Raw genomic sequence first — 17,389 nt, forward strand, 5'->3', positions numbered from 1 at the left:
CCACCACCTTCAAACGTTCCACCCACCTCCGCCCTCCAAAAAAGGTGGAGGTGGGCGGAAAAGATGGGATTCTTCCCACTCCACCAAAAAGGTGGCCCCAGTCTGCTTGTCAGCTCTTTAAAATTATCCTGCGCTGCTAAGAAACGTTCGCAATGATCCAGGCTGCATTAAACCGTTTGTAATTACGTTGTACTTACTGTAGTTCGTCATTACAGTAAGCTTTAAGATAATAAGGTTTAATTAATTAACTGATTAATTAGTAATTGAGCGAAAGTTTGATAAACTAACTAAAGTCATTCACGCCTAATTAGCACATTTAGCACCTTATTAATTAGCGAATCTGCCACTAATTAGTAATTTCGCACCTGGTTTTTTTAGCACCTGATTAGTAAATTTATTACACATGAAGAAAATATTAATATTACATGTCATTAAGCTATCTGAAATTATTTTTTTTAATAAGTTTGCGCTTGTTGTGTTGCGTTGTCCATGGTAGTGAATGGCACTGAAGGCAGATTTATTGCAGAATTCACGGTGCTGTCAGATTTGGTGTTTATTTCTACGAGTGTATCCGTTATCACTGGTTGGAACATTTTTCAATTTTTTTCCCTTAGTCATAGCGGAAAGATGACTAGCCGATACGTGCGCAGCAGTCGTGCCGCAGATACAAGCGGGCTGCTGATATTTGACAGTCCTAAGTGTTGAAAAACGAAACGCTCAATGGCGTATATAATGCCATAATACTAAACATATCCATAAACTTGTTCTCGGAACCACTGCAATATTTCTGCATTGGGGAAACAGATGTGGTAGCCAGTATCCATTGATGTCTCTATTACCGCGGTGTCACTGCTGTCTTGTGAACGTTGTACCGGATCATATGAAGATTTAGGCCGCAAGATGAAGGGGCCTTCGCATATTTGACCCCTGTTGTCAATATTCTGACCCTGTACTACAAACGGGGGATCCTCCGCATTTTCTGGTCGAGCCAACAGAATGCTTGGAACAAATATCGTTGGAGGTCCTTTGAACGAGATGGCAAGCTGAGGAGACACAAGAACCACAAAGGCGTAGTAGTTTGCCATTGTACCGAACTCTACAGATACAAAGTGGTGCGTAATTAAGCATTTCGCATTACATTAAGTTAATAACTGCTTTATTTTGAGTCTCAGCTAAATGTAAGTGGCTCGGCGACATTTCGTCGACTACCACTTCGCCGACTAACACAATGTCGACCGCACTACGTCCATCGTCAAAAGGGCGACGACTGAGAAAACGTACTAAAACGGTAGCTGGACACCTTGACGGCACGACATTGTGTCTGTTCGCCGAATTTTCGTCAACGAAATTTTAAAAAAATTAATTTTCATTTTGTTGCAGTTGCAGTTCAATCAAAATGTCTTGATTCCAGTTATTTGTCAGTTTTGAATTAGGTAGTTTATGCACTGTCGAAAGAAATATTAGTTTTTAGTCATCACCAGTAGTGACACAAACGAACTTTTTCTAATTATCACCAGTAAAGCTACAATACCTTCATCGGCAGATGGAAATGCCGTCACCATTTCTGTTTGTCTCAGATCGTACGCCTGTATGAAATCGTGGCATTCCTCTACCTCATTACACAAGAATCGCAGACTGCCCCGACCTCTGAAGCCATCTTGTTGAATGAACTGCGTTATTTCCAAATATGGCTGTTCCCCGGTAGGATGCTCCCAAGTTATCTTTAAGCGTTTTCCCAACGCCATATCATAATACATCTGCACTGTACTCACTCCGTTTTGGCAGTGTTCCAATTTAATGCAATGCAGCAGGCTCGCTTTGATTGGCTTCGTGTATAATGTCAAAGTAAAATCGGATACGCTAATCCCGTGCTCTCTCTTCCCGACATGAAGTTCGCCGTGCAGCGTAACAGATGGGCGTTCAGTTACGCAGACGCCTTTAGTAGCTGCGATTTGCGGTCGAAGTGATTCATTTTGTGGGAACAGCATTCGAAAAATTTCCTGAAGGTCCACTTGGTCATTTGCAGCGATATGAAAGTATTTGTCGATTTGTTCGGAGCGCTCTACAATGCCGAACAAGTAACTCCCCACAGCGGCACCAATTGCTTCGGCTCTGTCCGCATAACTTGCGAGGCGTACACTGAACGTTTTTCGGAACAGCTCCTCCAACTGATCGCGTAATGGCAAGAGCCGAGCATTTTTGCCCACTAGGAGCGCCTCGACCCCTTGCGTGATATACGTTTTACCGGTTTTATCATCCTTTTCTGTTAGACCGAAGCGGTTCAACTCAGTCTCCACGCATCCCACAACGTCTTCCACAATCGGCATGATTATCTCGTTGTATTCGTCCCGAGTAATTGCTGGCGTTAGTCGGCTGTGCATTAACGTACGAAAGGTTACCTTTCCGGTCATCTGGCTGTAGAACTGCTCCATTTGATGCTCGCATTCTTTATTAAATTCAGCCATCATTTCATTGGGAATTTCCGCCATTCCTGCTGTTTCCATTTTTTTCTCGACAGTTTTTGTTATTTGCTTCCGGGCATCACCCAGCCGATGACGTAATATACCCAAACCGCTGCTGCATCTTTCCATGTGGTTATTGTCAATAACTTCGAAAACATTGACGCTAAAATCGTCATGGCCGGCATTGCATACAATTAGATAACAGCTCCGCTCGGTAATCTTGGTAAGCAGCTCTTCATGCGGAGTTTTGATAATATAAGCCAAGATTGCTGCCGATATATCGGTAATATCTGTTACCTCGTTAACCCCGTTCTCCCTCCATGCGGCTACAATGTCCTGGCGAAGATCAGGTTTAACGAGAAGAACATCATCCGGCAGCACGACGACAACTCCTCTCACAGACCGCTGAAACTCTTCCTCCACTGTTCGTTTAACATATGCGAATAACTCTCTCAACAACATGCTTGAGATTTCTGGTAACTGCGGGAATCTTTTCCAGACATGGTTATATGTCAGGTCATTCTGGGCATAGGCATAAGCGTGGACCACTTCTTTAATCATGGGAATGTACTGGTATTCTTCATCGAGGTTGAAGCTACTTGCTGCCAAACCAAAATGCCATTCCGAGTTGTCATTTTTAAATGCGGCCTCAGATGGAAATTGTAGCAGCATTCTGGCCACACCGTGTTCGTACGCAAGCACTGATACGTCCCTGAAACCGATTTCTATTCCTAAACGGACTTCTTGCATTTTTCCTATAAAATACGTAAAGGTTCTTATTTACGAACTCCACACAGTCTCCGCAGAATGCGATGAATCGTCAAAGACTGTACGAACTTACTGTAATATTTGGATGCAGGTGATTGGTTGGTTATAGAATACCTTTGTGACCCCGCCCCCGTATACAAGGCCCTTAACCCTGCAAAGTGACTATATTCCACCAGAGTCCGTTGTCTCTCTCAGAATACGGTCCAGTTCATTGTATCAGACTCGTGTTAAGCATTTTACAGAAATTTTTGCACACTCGCATCGCTTACTTCTTGATATTGACGTTTGTCGTAATAAATCTTTCACGACCTAACGCATTTTTTCTGTGGGAGCCAGACAGCTGCTACGAGGCGGACCAAATTATTCTACTTGTATCAGAAACGTACGGGTAGTTTGGCAACGGATGCTGCCAGGCCGTTACAAAATTGTTTTGTCATTCTTATTCCCAGGACTTATCTTCACTGTATTCTGTAGTGAGAAACCGTTTCTGTGCATAGCAACTGGTTGCCAAAACGCGGCGAATTAAAGTGGCACTAAAAGTTTAGACCCAAATCAAATCCCAAGAGTCAAGATTATCGTCTAACCCAGGTATCTCATAAATTCAAATTAACAGAATTTCTGAACCAGGTAAACAACACGTAGCAAGAACAAATATTGTGGAATCTTCCAGATTTGGGATTAAAACTCATTAGTCCGTTTTAACCTTCTGGAGAGCCCGTTTTTTTTCAAATTTTATTAGACGACTAACAGACCCGGCGCAAATTACGCGGAAAAAAATAATGCGATATTATAATTATCAAAATCCACAGTTTTAATAATATGTACTGTATTTTCACAAGTTTAAGGAACACGAAAATGCCCTAGGTCTGCTCGCAGCCACCCGGGGCCTGCAGCTGCGTTCAATGCTGCTCACTGAGCTCTGAAATTCAGAAATGCAGTTTAATCATTTTTTAAATTACTGTTGCTCATTACGGGGCCCCGTTTTACAACTCACAGAATCACATTATTTATTATTTTTTCTAAATGTCTATTGATTTTTTTATTACGTGCAAAACCGTTTTGTTTATCGGTACAGAAATGTGAGTCTGGCATGTGCGCCAGAGCGTGCCCCTGGCAAAGGGGTGCCCCTGAGGGGCAACATCGTTTCTCTGCATTTCTGAAGACTCAGTTAGGATTTGGCTGTGTCATTTAGTTTAGATCTTTTCCTTGCCCAGATTCCTAATTTTAACGAGGTAAGACTGTCTAATTGTGTATCTGTACGTGATAACGAGCACGACCAAAATTCCGCACTTGTACAGCGATTCACACTGAGGCTAGGCCGTCACTTCAAGGTGCAAAGCGGTTGAAAAGAGGCCGTGCCGATGGATTACTCCAGGTTCTCCAGGATTTAAATTTGCACTCAGTTTTTTGTCCTGTTATTGACTGGATATCCAAAGAGTGTAACAATAAAATGAGGCCCCGTAATAAGCAACAGTAAATTTAAAAACGATTAAAATTGCAGTTTTTGATTTCAGAGCTCAGTGAGCAGGAATGAACGTAGCTGCAGTCCCCGGGTGGCTGCGAGCAGACCTAGGGCATTTTCGTGTTCCTTAAACTTGTGAAAATACAGTACTCGTACTGGAAAACTACGTTAAGAGCTATCGGATGATACATAGCCAGGGCGGTTTGGGTCACTCGTCGAGCTGGCGAACTCAACCAAGATTAAGGCTTACGCGATTATTATGCAGAAAATTGTGTGGGTTTCGTAACAAAGCGTCAAATCGATCGCCGAAATGGTCTAACAGCCTGACCTGAATGCTCTAGTGCAGTAAAATGTGCTTAATATTTTTTATAGTCTATTACGATTTGTCATATTTTTGCAACGTACAGATGTGTTCAATGCAGCACGCACAAATATATTTCAGGAGTCCAATATGTCGTATACCGAAAGGTCCTAATCAATAGCTTCCAGATATCCCGCGGCGAATTTGAGTGCGGCAATATGTCCCTGTTGACCGGATGCTGAAACGGAGGTGGACAGGTTGCGATATGATGTTGATACTCCAGTGTTTCCGGCACCACTTTCGAGAGAAACCAGTCAACAATTAGTTTAAATCACTTTACATATTTTGCGACAGATTTGCTTATTCGCCCGTTAAGGCTTTTTTTATTCACAGTCAGTAGGTGCCGGTTGGATTCTCGCAAGAAAAGACTGAGACTCTACTGCAAAAATCCCCACATATTCCTATGGTTAGGTCATACTTCTTGTATCCACATATTTTGGTCATACAATGGCCAGTTTGACACATACCTACGGTAACCTACCTCTACCGCAAAACTTCAGAATACAAAAATTAACTTCGGTTAGTGCAGTTGTTGATAGTTCCCAATTTAGTTGTAAATAAACTTTGTTTACACTGTCGAGCTATGTGGCATCAAGAAAAGTTAGCTGGTGTATAAGGAAGTCACTTACTGCCATAAAAGTTGTTGTGTGGAAACTGTGCAATGGCATGTCATATCATATCTGACGAGGTGATATCTTTTATGAACACTGGTAGTCATTAACTAGTGCAGTCACCAGTCAGCCAGCCTACCTGGTTGATTATATTAATTCTACTTACATAAATTACAGCGAGAAGGAATGGCGGGCAGTGTAATGGAACAACATAATCTCGAAATGATAGCCAGACTATTATTATCTTAAGATAAGAATTTCGACCGTAATGCATCAGTGCTTGCAATCGGTATTAACACGATAATCGGTATTAACACGATGGTGCTATGGGGCGCTCAGAAATAACCCAGTGGGACAAATGAAAAAAGCCATGAAAAAAAGGATAGGACGACAGCCCGAGGCGGGGATAGCGTTTCAGATAATAAAAGAAGTAAATGCTGTTACGCTTTACGGTACCGAACACAGAGCAGTGCAATCTGTGAGCACAATACTGCATTAGGTTGCACACGCGGCGTCCATAATTATCCAGCCTGATAATCAGCACAAGACGCTTCTACAGGTTTCAGCTGGTTTTCGATAGCTTCAACCGTCAAAACCAGTATATTGACACAATTCCTCTCCACCCCCTGTGACGTAGCTCACACGTGCTGGCGTGTAGACCATGTTAACTACCATAGGAAATCTACACGCTAAGCCAAACCACGTGTTACCCGACCAATCAGGATCGTTGGTCCAGCCTTTGGAATAGTGTCAATTCATCTAAACTTAGAATAAATCGGTGACTGGTACCAAATTAACCTTGTTACGGGCGAGGAAATTTCGTAAATCCTAGACCATCGGACACCACCGCCAGCTTACTTCAACATCTTGCGCAAAGTATCCCACCGTCAGATGTACGAAACTGAGGCTGCTTTGAATATAACAACAAAAAGGAGGGGAGAACGGCTGCGAAGTTGATTTACCACGCAGTCTGAGAGGCGCGCGTGCAGGATATAATTTCTGCGCCCACTAAAGTTATGGGAGGAGACGCACCAGATTATTTTGGTATGTTACATCACTTGCGAGGCCAAGATGGAAGAATTTCAGTTTGAAGGATACGAAGGCGAGGTCTCGGATCATCGCATTATATCTAAGTTTCCGCAAATGGAACAGAAATTTACGAACCGTCTTGTCATCATGACTGCAACAAAGAGTTGTACAAGGGGATTTTATTTTTGAAGAAGGCTTGAAAGATCACGGAAGCCACGTAATGGGGCACCGTGAGACATCCAAGCAAAAGACTATGTCAGTACTGTTTGCGCTACTAAGTCAGCAAAAAGAAGTCCTCACCACAATTCCCATGAACCCTCGTGGCAGGTCAACGTTAGACAACGAGATAAACTGCGGTTAGAGCGAAATCCAGACTTCAGTTTTAATTGCACGTATTTGGATGAAGACACCAATTATCGGTGCAATAAAAAGGGAAATTCTACAAAATCCAGACGGTCACAAGAGAGCGCCACCGTGAGCACGAGCCAAATCACCAAGCAGCAATGAGTAACTGGTGCTTTTTATATCGTTATATTTACGAGTACAAGCCCGGCTCGAAATTTTTACGAAGTGTCTCGGGGCAACGGTTTTCATTGGAACTGCAATACTTTCAATTGGGATTGTTGCTTGGAAATGGAATTTCAGCAGTAAAAACGAAGTATTGGAAAACCATAGTTAAGTAATTTATTGTGTCTCGGGGCAACGGTTTTCATTGGAACTGCAATACTTTCAATTGGGATTGTTGCTTGGAAATGGAATTTCAGCAGTAAAAACGAAGTATTGGAAAACCATAGTTAAGTAATTTATTTTTAAGATTTTTTTTTACCTTTCCTGGAATTCGAATGGCCCCTTGGGGGCCGGGGGTTTCTTTGAAACAAAATTTTTTCATTTTCTTAATTATCAACAATTAAATATTTTAAAAGCAGTATTTCAACTGGAATTATTACAGTTATTCAAAAATAGTACTGATGCGCATTATCCTGGGCATGGTGTTTCACCTTCGGTATTACCCTAGTTTAATACAGAGCAAATTTTAGATTTGTACGAAACTGCGAATATTGTAAAACACTACGCTAGAGATCAGTTTGCACCTAATTCATTCAAAATCTGGGTGCAGGATCTGCGTAAGCATCTTAAGTTATTCCGAACAGCTCCTACAAGCAGGTTATAAATTAGCAAGTTTAATAATGAATTGATAATTTTCAGCTGGTCTGTCAATGTCGCCGTGTCGGTTACTCGATCTGGGATCAACATCGGAGAAGGTGGGCGGCACGGGACGTTGGGAAGTGCCCTTTGTTCGCAAACATAATATTTTTGTTATGGCATACAATGCAATAACTGCAATTTACCGGTTAATAACACGAACTATGTACACTGTACTTGTTGGCTGGACATAATGGCTGTTTGCTTTATTAAGCTGCACTGGGATCGTCCAATGCCTGACTGACATCGCGCTAGTGAAGTTTGACGGAACAATTTTTACAAACTAAAGCACACCAAACTTTATTTAAGCCGATCTTAAACAGAGAGTTGTTTTTTTTGTAAATTGTTTTAACAAAATCAAAGTTCGAGAACCCGAATTCGAATTTTCCTATATTTTCTCAGCAGAAAATTGCATTTCAGTCAGCCAAACAGATTCTTGTGTACCAAACTGCAGTTTTGAATTTTTGCATAATTTCGTTTGACACCATAGTTAACGAGCACGGCCCATTTTTTTAGTAGCCAGTGAAATTGTCTAGCGAAGATTAAATCATTTACGGTACGATGAGTGGTGCACTAGAAACTGACCATAAAATATATGAAGATTTTATGCAGCTATGCGCGTAAGACTGTATACTGTGTAGTACTTACTCATTTTTGTCTGAAATTTGTCTCTACTCATTTCTGCCTGAGCACCAGGCACTCCTTCTTAACCTTTGCAAATGATAATAAAGCACACTCGTACCATGGTAGTAAGCTTTCCATTTTGAAATAAATGAAATTTGTCTGATAAGCACTGCCTGAATAAGTATTATTTTATATAATTAATTTGGAAATTCAATACAGACAGACAATACTACTCAGTACACACCTTACTAGCAGGAAGTTGCTGCTAGGAACAGTATGATAATCGTACTTTAAATCAGATGCAGTTTAAAACATTGCATTTTGTTTATCGCTTCATCGAAGGTTGTGCATTGCGGTTGCCATGACGATTTCTGTCTCCTAGAATTCATAGCTTGTGAGCGCTCAAGTCTTAGCTTGACTCCCTGACACTTCGGCCGCCCGACAAATCGGCCGCACGGCATTTCGGCCGCCGGACAATTCGGCCGCTCGTTCAAATCGGGCGTAAAAAACCTAAGAATCCTTAGAAAACCTAAGAAAATCGAAAAAACCTAAGAAAACCTAAGAAACCTAAGAAAACCAAAAAAACCCTAAGAAACCTTAGAAAACCAAAAAAATCCTAAGAAAACTAAGAATAACCTAAGAATAAACCTAAGAAAACCAAAAAAACCTAAGAAACCTAAGAAAACCTGAGAAACCTAAGGAAAACATGAAAAATATCAGGCAGTCGAAGTGTCAGGCAGCCGAAGTGTTATGCGGCTGAAATGTTATGCGGCCGAAATGGCAGGATATGTACCCAGTTACCCACCCCTCACCCTTAGCTTATATCGGCGCGCCAATTTGCAGTTCCATCTGTGGACTGACTGTCGTTTGCCCGTGGACGAATTTGGCCATCATGGACTCTCATGCAAAAACAGCGCAGGACGTTTCATGCGACATTCGTCCTTGAACGAAGTGATTCGGAGAAGCTTAGTCACCGCCAATACACCGGCTGTACTTGAACCGCGAGGGACCAGTGACGTCGATGAGCGGCGGCCGGATGGTGTATCACAGCTGCCTTGGAGAAACGGAAGGAGACTTGCCTGGGATGTGACGTGCGTGGACACGTTGGCCCTGTCTAATGTAATCAGCAGCAGTAGAAAGGCCGGGGAAGCAGCCAAAAAAGCGGAAGAAGAGAAGCGCCGGAAATATTAGTATTTAGTTAACGAGTACGATTTTGTTGCGTTAGCTTTTGAGACTTTTGGTGTCGTTAGCCCAGCATGTTTGAAGTTTCTACGCGAACTGGGCATGCGGATAATGGATGCTACTGGAGAACGACGCTCTTTCGAGTTTCTGATGCAGCGACTTAGCACTGACATACAGCGGGGAAATGCGCTGTTTGTAACGTCGACCGTCCCGCGTTCGGACGGTCTTAATGCTGTTTATTTTGTTTTGTAATGTTACCAGATGTGATGCTTATAACTATGTGTGCCAACTAAACCAGTAAAATTTTCACCCTTAGCTTTGCGTTAGTACGAGCGTCGTCTCTCGTCCGACTTTGTCTTGGTGTCATCGCTGGTTATAAAAAGGGCAGATACAGTAGTTGCTGTTGCTTAGCCAGCTTAGGCAAGCAGTCGCTGTGCTTGCTGTCGTCACCCGGTTAGAGTATGATGTTATGGGTGAAATCAGGCGCGTTACATAACCACCATGTTTATCGTTAGCCAGAACGTAAATTAATGACAGCCAGGGGGCGACAGCCATGCCAGCCAGTTCTGGAGCATTGTGTTAAACTCACCACTGTAAACTCGCTTCATTACTCGATTTAATGTTATAATAACCGATTTAACAACATTGTAGAAACTCTGCCACGTATCGATCTGTAAAATACGAGGTGGTTGCAGTGCAAGCGCGATTCAACAAACAAAACATATTAGCAGAAACAGATTAGGCTTCTAAGATGATACCGATAAATGGCGCGACATTTTCTAAAAAAACTACTTTGCCCAAAAAAGCTATTGAAATATAATGTTAAATACAATACGGCCATGCAATGTCAAAACGACGGCGGAATTTTCTGCCGGCAGAAAATTGCGCTGTCGTTTTTGACATCGGCCGTACAATACAGGGACTACAGTGATAGGAGGCAATACTCGGAACTAGTACAAACAGAAATTTTATTGTACAACCGTTTAGTTACGATAAATAAATAAAAAGGTTTCGTTGCCGTGAGCGCAAGGCCTTGCCGTTTGTCAAAACAAACTGAATAGAGTATCTATTACTGATACTTTAACGGATGTAAAAATTTACGTTTAAATTTTGTTTTCACCACGCCCTGTTGACGACAGCAGCTGAAAAAATTTTTACATGCATTCCCTAATGTTACTCTATCTTCACACAAAAGAAATTTTGTTGAATTTATAGCCGGTGACGGGGCCCTGGGGAGTTTGAATGGTCATTTAGTACGGCCGGAGTGCTATACGAAAGATGCAGCGCATGATCGCATCTCCCGTCAGTATTCAAGTAGTAATTATTAGACTAAATATATAAATGAATAAGTAATATACAAGTATGTGTTAATATATATTATACTCATACTATTATTATTATCAGTATTACGTAATATCTACATATTGTTATGATTGATATTAATATTATTAATTTTGAGTTTTTTGGTTCGTATTTTAAAGTATTTTGTTCAGTTTATTCTACTGCGCGGTCGAACAAACTGTCGGCTTCCTATTTTCCAGCAAGCAGTATTTTAGTTTTTTTAACTGATTTACTTGGCGACAAACTTCTGATTTTTAAAGAAAAATGAGCTGCTGGCATTGTGCATGCTTTGAATGAGCTGTGTAAATCCCGCATTTTTATGAATTTTCGAAAAACTGCAAGTTTTTTGCCAAATTTTTTGGCATTATTTTAGGGAAATGTTTTCGCGAAAACAGGCTGCAACCAGATAAGCCGTTTCAGTTAATTAGTGTAGCTAAATGATTGCTTTCATAGAAATAAGTTTAAACCTTAAGTCAGTTTCTGAAGCGTCGGAGAGGAACTTATTTTCAAAACACCCGCTAGGTGATTTTATGAGAGTCATGTGTGCGGAATTTTGTGCCTACCGCTTCTTGCCCAGACACATTCAGTTAAGGTCACCGTTTTTTACATTTTTACAAACAAAACAAGAAACGTTTTCACTACCCAGAATACGTACTTCAGAAAGGTTATGCCCATGTCGTCGAATAACAGCAGTTTTACGGAATGGACAAATTTGATTTTGGGTTTCCGGGACATCCTCCAACTCCACCCATTTTTTCCAAAGAATTTATAAAAAATTCATTGCTTTGTATAATGTTGGTTTTACCTAGTTTCTATATGGAGCAAACACTGCTCTTTCCAATGAAACTAAAAGCTGTCAATTAAAGGTTGAACGGACCCGCAACACTTCATAGAAGTAGACCGACATTTTGTTCGGTTACCCAGCTAAGTTACTCAATCTTCATGGAAAAATTTTTTTCTGAGAGGCAAACTGGTGACCATTCCCTGGTTAGCTTTACAACCAGATCGATGCAACAGTTCCCCTGAGTAGTCACTCCCGCTGCGGGAAGAATTTGGAAGTGTTTTGGAAGAATTTTTTTAGGAGGATTTCAAATAAACGCGCATGCTTAATAGATAAGCGTTTCGCACATGGTTTATCGATCTTCTTTCCCTATTTCTACTTCTACCGTACTCTTGAGAAAATTGTGTGTACATACTGTTATGTACATCCAGTATGTGCGAATAGTACTGTGATACTTACTTACTATCTCTGTAGTGTAAAAAAGCTATAGTAGGCACTTTTTATTTATTAAAACGATAATTTTAAAAAATTAAATTATAATAATAATTAACAAATAAGGCTAACAATTCATAATAATAATATGAATTAATAATAATAATACCATTGCCGATCCTATAGTAGTACGGAAATACCATAAGCATAAAATCTGTAGAAAGTGGAAATACTGTAGATCATTAAAAATAAAACGATAATTACGAGTACATTAAGTAATTTAATTTAAGCTACACATTTATTAAGCTTAACGTTATAATCACTTTTCGGATATTGTTTGTGTACAAAAGCACCGGTGGCACCCGTGTCACTTGGACTGGCAGACGCGCTGGTCGCCGTTTCGTTTTTCAGCTTTCTCGCCTCCCACACAAGAGCGGCAACTTTTCCCGCACAATGTACCAAAATTCAGATTTAATACCACTAAAAGGTCATGCGTATCAAAACGATTGTAGAGCTTTACTGCCTTCCCACACGTAGATGTGGCATAAGATTCTTCCTACGGCAAATATCATCGATTGTACTCTGTATATCAAGTCGAGCAGAAATCGTGTGATAAACACATCTTTCAAAACAAACATATGTGGCATTTGAGTTTGCGCAGTCCGTGGGCTCTCTTAAAGGACATCCCACAAGAACATCAATTTCTATGTTATTACTGTAATTAAACTTTGATTGTGACGTAACATAAACACGCGGGGCTGTGACACAGTCACCGAAATTCGACCATGAAAGAAAATGAATTAAAAAATAATATTAAAAATTAATATCTTGGTACTGACGTAACTTAAGTAGGCGGGGCTGTCACCGAAATTCGACCATAAAAGGAAAATGTATAAAAAATAATATTAAAAATTAATATCTTGGTACTGACGTAATTTAAGTAGGCGGGGCTGTCACACTGTCACCGAAATTCCACCATGAAAGGAAAATAATCAAAATTAGGATTTAAAAATTAATACTTTAGTGAATACTTTGGTGGTGACGTAACTCAAATAGGCGGGGCTGTCACACTGTCACCGAAATTCGACCATGAAAGAAAAATAATTTAAAAATTGAAATTTTAAAAATGTAAAGATATTAATTAATTTGATAATACCTGACTTAAGAAATAAAAAAAACAATTAAAAAATGAATTAATATTTAAGTATTTTTTAAACACTAATTCTTTAATAATTTAAAATTAAAAAATCCAGTTCCATTATAACGTTTTCCATTTACAATAAAAACATTTGCCCCGAGCCTTGAGCAATTTTTTAGACCGCTGTAAGCGGGATATTTGAGAAACGTGGGCTTGAGCCATACAACGTGCTTTACGCTAGTGCATTCAGTGAAGAGCAGATAAAATCTAGCCTTACTGTGCGCTATTCAGTGCGTCGCGCTTACAGCGGTCTAAAAATTTCGAGCCGGGCTTGTACTTTCCTTGGCTACATACGAGCTTGTTAGTTATTCCATTTGTGCTGTCTTCGGCTATCTTGTCCGCAAATTACTTCTTTTAATGACTGTACAGTATTATAGTTTTGCTGGTCGTTTGCTTCACGATTGTCGATAAGAAGACTGTCAAGTACTTCACGTTTGTTGCGCTTAATTTTATGCAGCGCTGCTGCATTTTCGTGGATGTTAAAACGCGGTGAACTATTCCGATCAATGCTGTACCTACTCTACCTGACGCCATACTCGCAATCCCGGCATATGCCGTGGATGATTCGGAATGCTAAACTCTCCGATGCAGTATTTACAATGAACCCGTGCTAACTCTCGTACACACTGAACAGCGTAACCTTTGACAGCGGCCACGTTACTGCCGTGCGATATTGACAAGTTTCGGAGATATTGGCTGCCAGTTATGAGGGAGACCCTGGAGGAGTTCTTCGGCCGGGATAATGCGGTGTGCGCGGTCGCCAACCTAAAACGAAGGCATCGCCCGGGACGCGGCTGTATCACCAACTTGTAGTCGCACCGCTAAACGGCTAAAGCACCAGGTTGCCTAGTGACCTCCTGGAACTACTATATGGATGGAAGTATTTGAACGGGAGAGTCCCAGCCACCTAAGTTTATTCCGCGAAGCTTTACGTATCCTTGTAGCGTTATTGAAGTTGCTTACACGCCCGTGGACTATCAAGAAAAACTCCAGTGTTTACGTACGTAAATTACGTAATTACAGCGATTTTCTAACCTGTCGCTAACCTGAATTTCCATACCATCTTGTAGAATCGTCTTTATATACTATGTGCGTTTTACGGTTTACCTTTGTAGATGTCGAGCTGATGTTTCACTTATTACGTGTTTTATCTTTGCTAACTTACGCGCGTTCGACCGCCGACCAAACAAAACTGAAACGAAAATAAATTTAACACTGATAATACTTCGAATGCTGCCTTATATGGGCTCCCCTTATAGCACTCTCCCTTATCTGGGCTCCCGAGCAATATGAGCAACCCTCTACATGGGCGGTTACGTTATTACCCATACTTTCGCAGCTGTTATCAGTGTTATGCCTGACAGAAAATTTTGATTTACTTTAAATACTTATTCTACCAGTACTGCTTAGGTTGCATCGACGACAGATTCAAAATCTTTCTAAAATTTATGTTTGTGACTTTGTCAAATGGACCGTGAAGATGCGATTCTGTCTGCTGTAAAGTGCGTGCAAGATGGTGTATCGTCGTTAAATGCTGCGGCCAAGCGCTACAATGTTCCCCGCGCAACCCTGTACAACAGACTTCGAGGAATTGGAAAACAGAAGCGCGGAAGCTGGAAGAGAAAGTTTACGGATTCAGAAAAAGAATACCTTGCACCCTTCCTGCTGCACTGTGCAGATATTGGCGTCCCTTTAAACAAACCGTGCCTGAGGAAACTCGTCACCAGCATGGCTACGGAAAAAGGTAAACACCGTAGTTATTTATTCTACACTGCAATTATTTATTACTCGCCATGTAAAAAAACGTTATCCGCAAAATGTTTTTCGTGTTTTAAATTTCAGAACTATTCGTAAAATTACTAAATAACACTTGCACTTCGAACTTTGGTGCCGTTTTTAGGTATGGTGGCTAAATTTAGTGACAAATGGTTGAAAGGATTTCTGGAAAGGTTCCCCGAGTTACCACGTCGTATTACGCATGGAGTCAACAGGAAAAAGGTGAGAGAATGGACAGCCGATAATTGTGAAGGTTGGGTAACATTGCTGAGCGAGTTGCAAATTGAAGGATGGCTAGACGACCCGGCTGGTATCTGGAATCTAGATGAAAGTGGATTTTCGACAGCAGAGACCGTTGATTTTGTGTTTGCCCGGAAAGGCACTAAAAACGTTATGTCTTACTACGATGGAAACGATAAAGAAGTCATCACTGTACTGGCTGGTGGCAGTGCTGCGGGAAATATTTTACGTCCTCTTATTTTATTCGATGGAAAAATGCACATGGCATCGCGATATCTCGGGACGAAAGACCGATGTTGGTTGTGAATAAATCGCTCGGGGGTGATGGATACTGACATTTTTCTGGAATATTTTGAAAAAGAGGTCCTTCCTGCAATGATTGCTCCAAAGGTAAAAAACCAAAGAAAACAAATTTAATAGAAAAATTTAGCTGCTTTAATATTTAATAAAAATATTCATATTATTTTCCCCAAATAAATGTCATTGTAATTTTTCGATTAATTTTATTTTTACTTGGTTGTAGAATCTGCTGATGGTGGACGGCCATAATTCGCATGTGTACAATGAGGAGTTTTTGCTGCGTTGCGTCAAATCGGAGAAGAATATTCGGGTCGTAATATTTCCAGCCGGCCAAACTAGCAAGACCCAGCCGCTCGATTCAAAGGTATTTGGACCGGTTAAGCGTTGCTGGAAAAATGTTCTACGCGAGAGGAATTTAAACACCAGTGCGAACGAGGTAAATTGTGAATTCAACAATAAACTGTGAAAATGTTTGCATTTGTTTTTGTAGTTTGTATGTAATCACTTGTATTTTATTGATCCAGATTACGCAGCAGAATTTTGCCACCGAACTCATGGAAAATTGGGAGAAATTTAACATGTCAACTAATATTAAGTCCGATTTTCGTGAAGCAGGCATTTTCCCCTACGATCCCGCCGTTGTTTGCAAAGATTTCCTTGGATTTGTTACTTCGGTAGAGCCGGTTCCCACGATAAAGCCAAGTGAAATATACGCTAGAGAGTTTGAGTCAATCCGCGCCGGTTACCGCAGGATTCATCTTTTTTCCGACTGGCAAATCGACCAGATTATTGAAAAATCAAAGCAAGTTTCGGACGGTGTCATTCCGACGGTGTCGCCGAAACGCGCCGCAGTGGAGTTCAAAGACAAACTTTGTGGCGGACGAGCGGTCAAACGACGATATGAGAAAGACTCGAGATTGTGTACTGTCAAAGGCGCTATTGCAACAGAATCAGCTTTCCTGGACGCTTTGGAAGAAAGAAGCGAGAAGAGACGTCGCCCGGTTAAATGCACTAAGAACCCAATGAAAAAATAATGTGATAATATGCTAGGAAAGTGCACTCGCTTTTTGCGGGCACTGCATGACCGAATCGTAGTATGTCTATGCGTCTAAACTGGAATAGTTTGGGCAGAACCTCTAATGGTAAAGCAGCTAATTTCAATACAACAGCACTTACAGATTGCCTATGTAATCGGGTAAGCCATCTATGTAACACAAAATCCGTCCACTGCTCTAATAAATTTTTTTCGCAAGTGAACGGTTATGTTTAAATTATTGTAACTTCTGCTGTACTGTTGTTTTACTTTAGAAATATTGTTGCCCCGGCTAGACAAATTTTTCTGCTCGAGATGTTGCAGTCTTTAACACCGGACGCATGTAGTACACAATATTTTAACAACAACAGACTATCTCACATCAGAGCTTTTTTACGGTTTTTCGGCAAGAACAATCCCGTCCTGATTAATAATACGATGTTAACAGTTTTGCTAATTCTTAGGCAGTAGCAGCGCTCGTGGAAAGGTCCAAAAGGTCACCCATCATCCTTTACTACGGGCAGTAGTCTCAGTAACTTTACCATGCTGGCCAACGAGTTTCCATTCTAGCGATCGTATAAAGGAT

General features: G+C 40.9%; 3 protein-coding genes across 12 annotated transcripts; 2 read left to right on the plus strand and 1 right to left on the minus strand.

Annotated features, from left to right (window-relative positions):
- Positions 1-517: 517 nt before the first annotated feature.
- Positions 518-6,056, minus strand: LOC129598454 (uncharacterized). 8 transcript variants are annotated; one of them, XM_055496366.1, is made up of 5 exons: positions 5,535-5,674; positions 5,122-5,290; positions 3,304-3,381; positions 1,532-3,217; positions 518-1,096 (listed from the first exon to the last, which is right to left on the minus strand). In XM_055496366.1, the coding sequence occupies exons 4-5, from the start codon at positions 3,210-3,212 to the stop codon at positions 744-746; spliced, it is 2,034 nt and encodes a 677-aa protein (XP_055352341.1). In that variant the 5' UTR covers positions 3,213-3,217; positions 3,304-3,381; positions 5,122-5,290; positions 5,535-5,674; the 3' UTR covers positions 518-743. The 8 variants fall into 8 exon arrangements, with proteins under 8 accessions (XP_055352341.1, XP_055352339.1, XP_055352338.1 ...); XM_055496364.1 differs by having other exon boundaries at positions 5,098-5,290; XM_055496363.1 differs by lacking the exons at positions 3,304-3,381; positions 5,535-5,674 and adding an exon at positions 5,831-6,056 and having other exon boundaries at positions 5,098-5,290.
- A 1,794-nt stretch (positions 6,057-7,850) lies between these two features.
- LOC129598469 (uncharacterized) lies at positions 7,851-9,823 on the plus strand. Its single transcript, XM_055496386.1, has 2 exons — positions 7,851-7,955; positions 9,364-9,823. The coding sequence occupies exons 1-2, from the start codon at positions 7,911-7,913 to the stop codon at positions 9,709-9,711; spliced, it is 393 nt and encodes a 130-aa protein (XP_055352361.1). The 5' UTR covers positions 7,851-7,910; the 3' UTR covers positions 9,712-9,823.
- A 5,047-nt stretch (positions 9,824-14,870) lies between these two features.
- Positions 14,871-16,989, plus strand: LOC129598473 (uncharacterized). 3 transcript variants are annotated; one of them, XR_008691704.1, is made up of 3 exons: positions 14,871-15,198; positions 15,355-15,860; positions 15,994-16,120. XR_008691704.1 is itself a non-coding variant. In XM_055496391.1 (3 exons), exons 1-3 carry the CDS (start codon positions 14,922-14,924, stop codon positions 15,526-15,528), a joined length of 384 nt encoding a protein of 127 aa, XP_055352366.1. In that variant the 5' UTR covers positions 14,871-14,921; the 3' UTR covers positions 15,529-15,662. The 3 variants fall into 3 exon arrangements, 2 of the variants coding, with proteins under 2 accessions (XP_055352366.1, XP_055352365.1); XM_055496391.1 differs by lacking the exon at positions 15,994-16,120 and having other exon boundaries at positions 15,355-15,452; positions 15,520-15,662; XM_055496390.1 differs by lacking the exon at positions 14,871-15,198 and adding an exon at positions 16,295-16,989 and having other exon boundaries at positions 15,661-15,860; positions 15,994-16,206.
- The last annotated feature ends 400 nt before the right edge of the window (positions 16,990-17,389 follow it).

The sequence above is a fragment of the Paramacrobiotus metropolitanus genome, unplaced genomic scaffold (genome assembly GCF_019649055.1).
Source record: "Paramacrobiotus metropolitanus isolate TYO unplaced genomic scaffold, Prichtersi_v1.0 Parri_scaffold0000123, whole genome shotgun sequence".
In the NCBI taxonomy this organism is placed as follows: Eukaryota; Metazoa; Tardigrada; class Eutardigrada; order Parachela; family Macrobiotidae; genus Paramacrobiotus; species Paramacrobiotus metropolitanus.

Bases quoted from the DNA above. Each gene is read 5' to 3' on its own strand.
- LOC129598454 (XM_055496363.1), bottom strand. From the start codon at position 3,212: ATGCAAGAAGTCCGTTTAGGAATAGAAATCGGTTTCAGGGACGTATCA. The intron at 1,097-1,531 runs GTATTGTAGCTT...TTGTATCTGTAG, and splicing joins ATTTCCATCTGCCGATGAAG to AGTTCGGTACAATGGCAAAC.
- LOC129598473 (XM_055496390.1), top strand. From the start codon at position 15,795: ATGGATACTGACATTTTTCTGGAATATTTTGAAAAAGAGGTCCTTCCT. The intron at 15,861-15,993 runs GTAAAAAACCAA...ACTTGGTTGTAG, and splicing joins CTGCAATGATTGCTCCAAAG to AATCTGCTGATGGTGGACGG. The intron at 16,207-16,294 runs GTAAATTGTGAA...TTATTGATCCAG, and splicing joins TAAACACCAGTGCGAACGAG to ATTACGCAGCAGAATTTTGC.
- LOC129598469 (XM_055496386.1), top strand. From the start codon at position 7,911: ATGTCGCCGTGTCGGTTACTCGATCTGGGATCAACATCGGAGAAG. The intron at 7,956-9,363 runs GTGGGCGGCACG...GCCAATTTGCAG, and splicing joins TGGGATCAACATCGGAGAAG to TTCCATCTGTGGACTGACTG.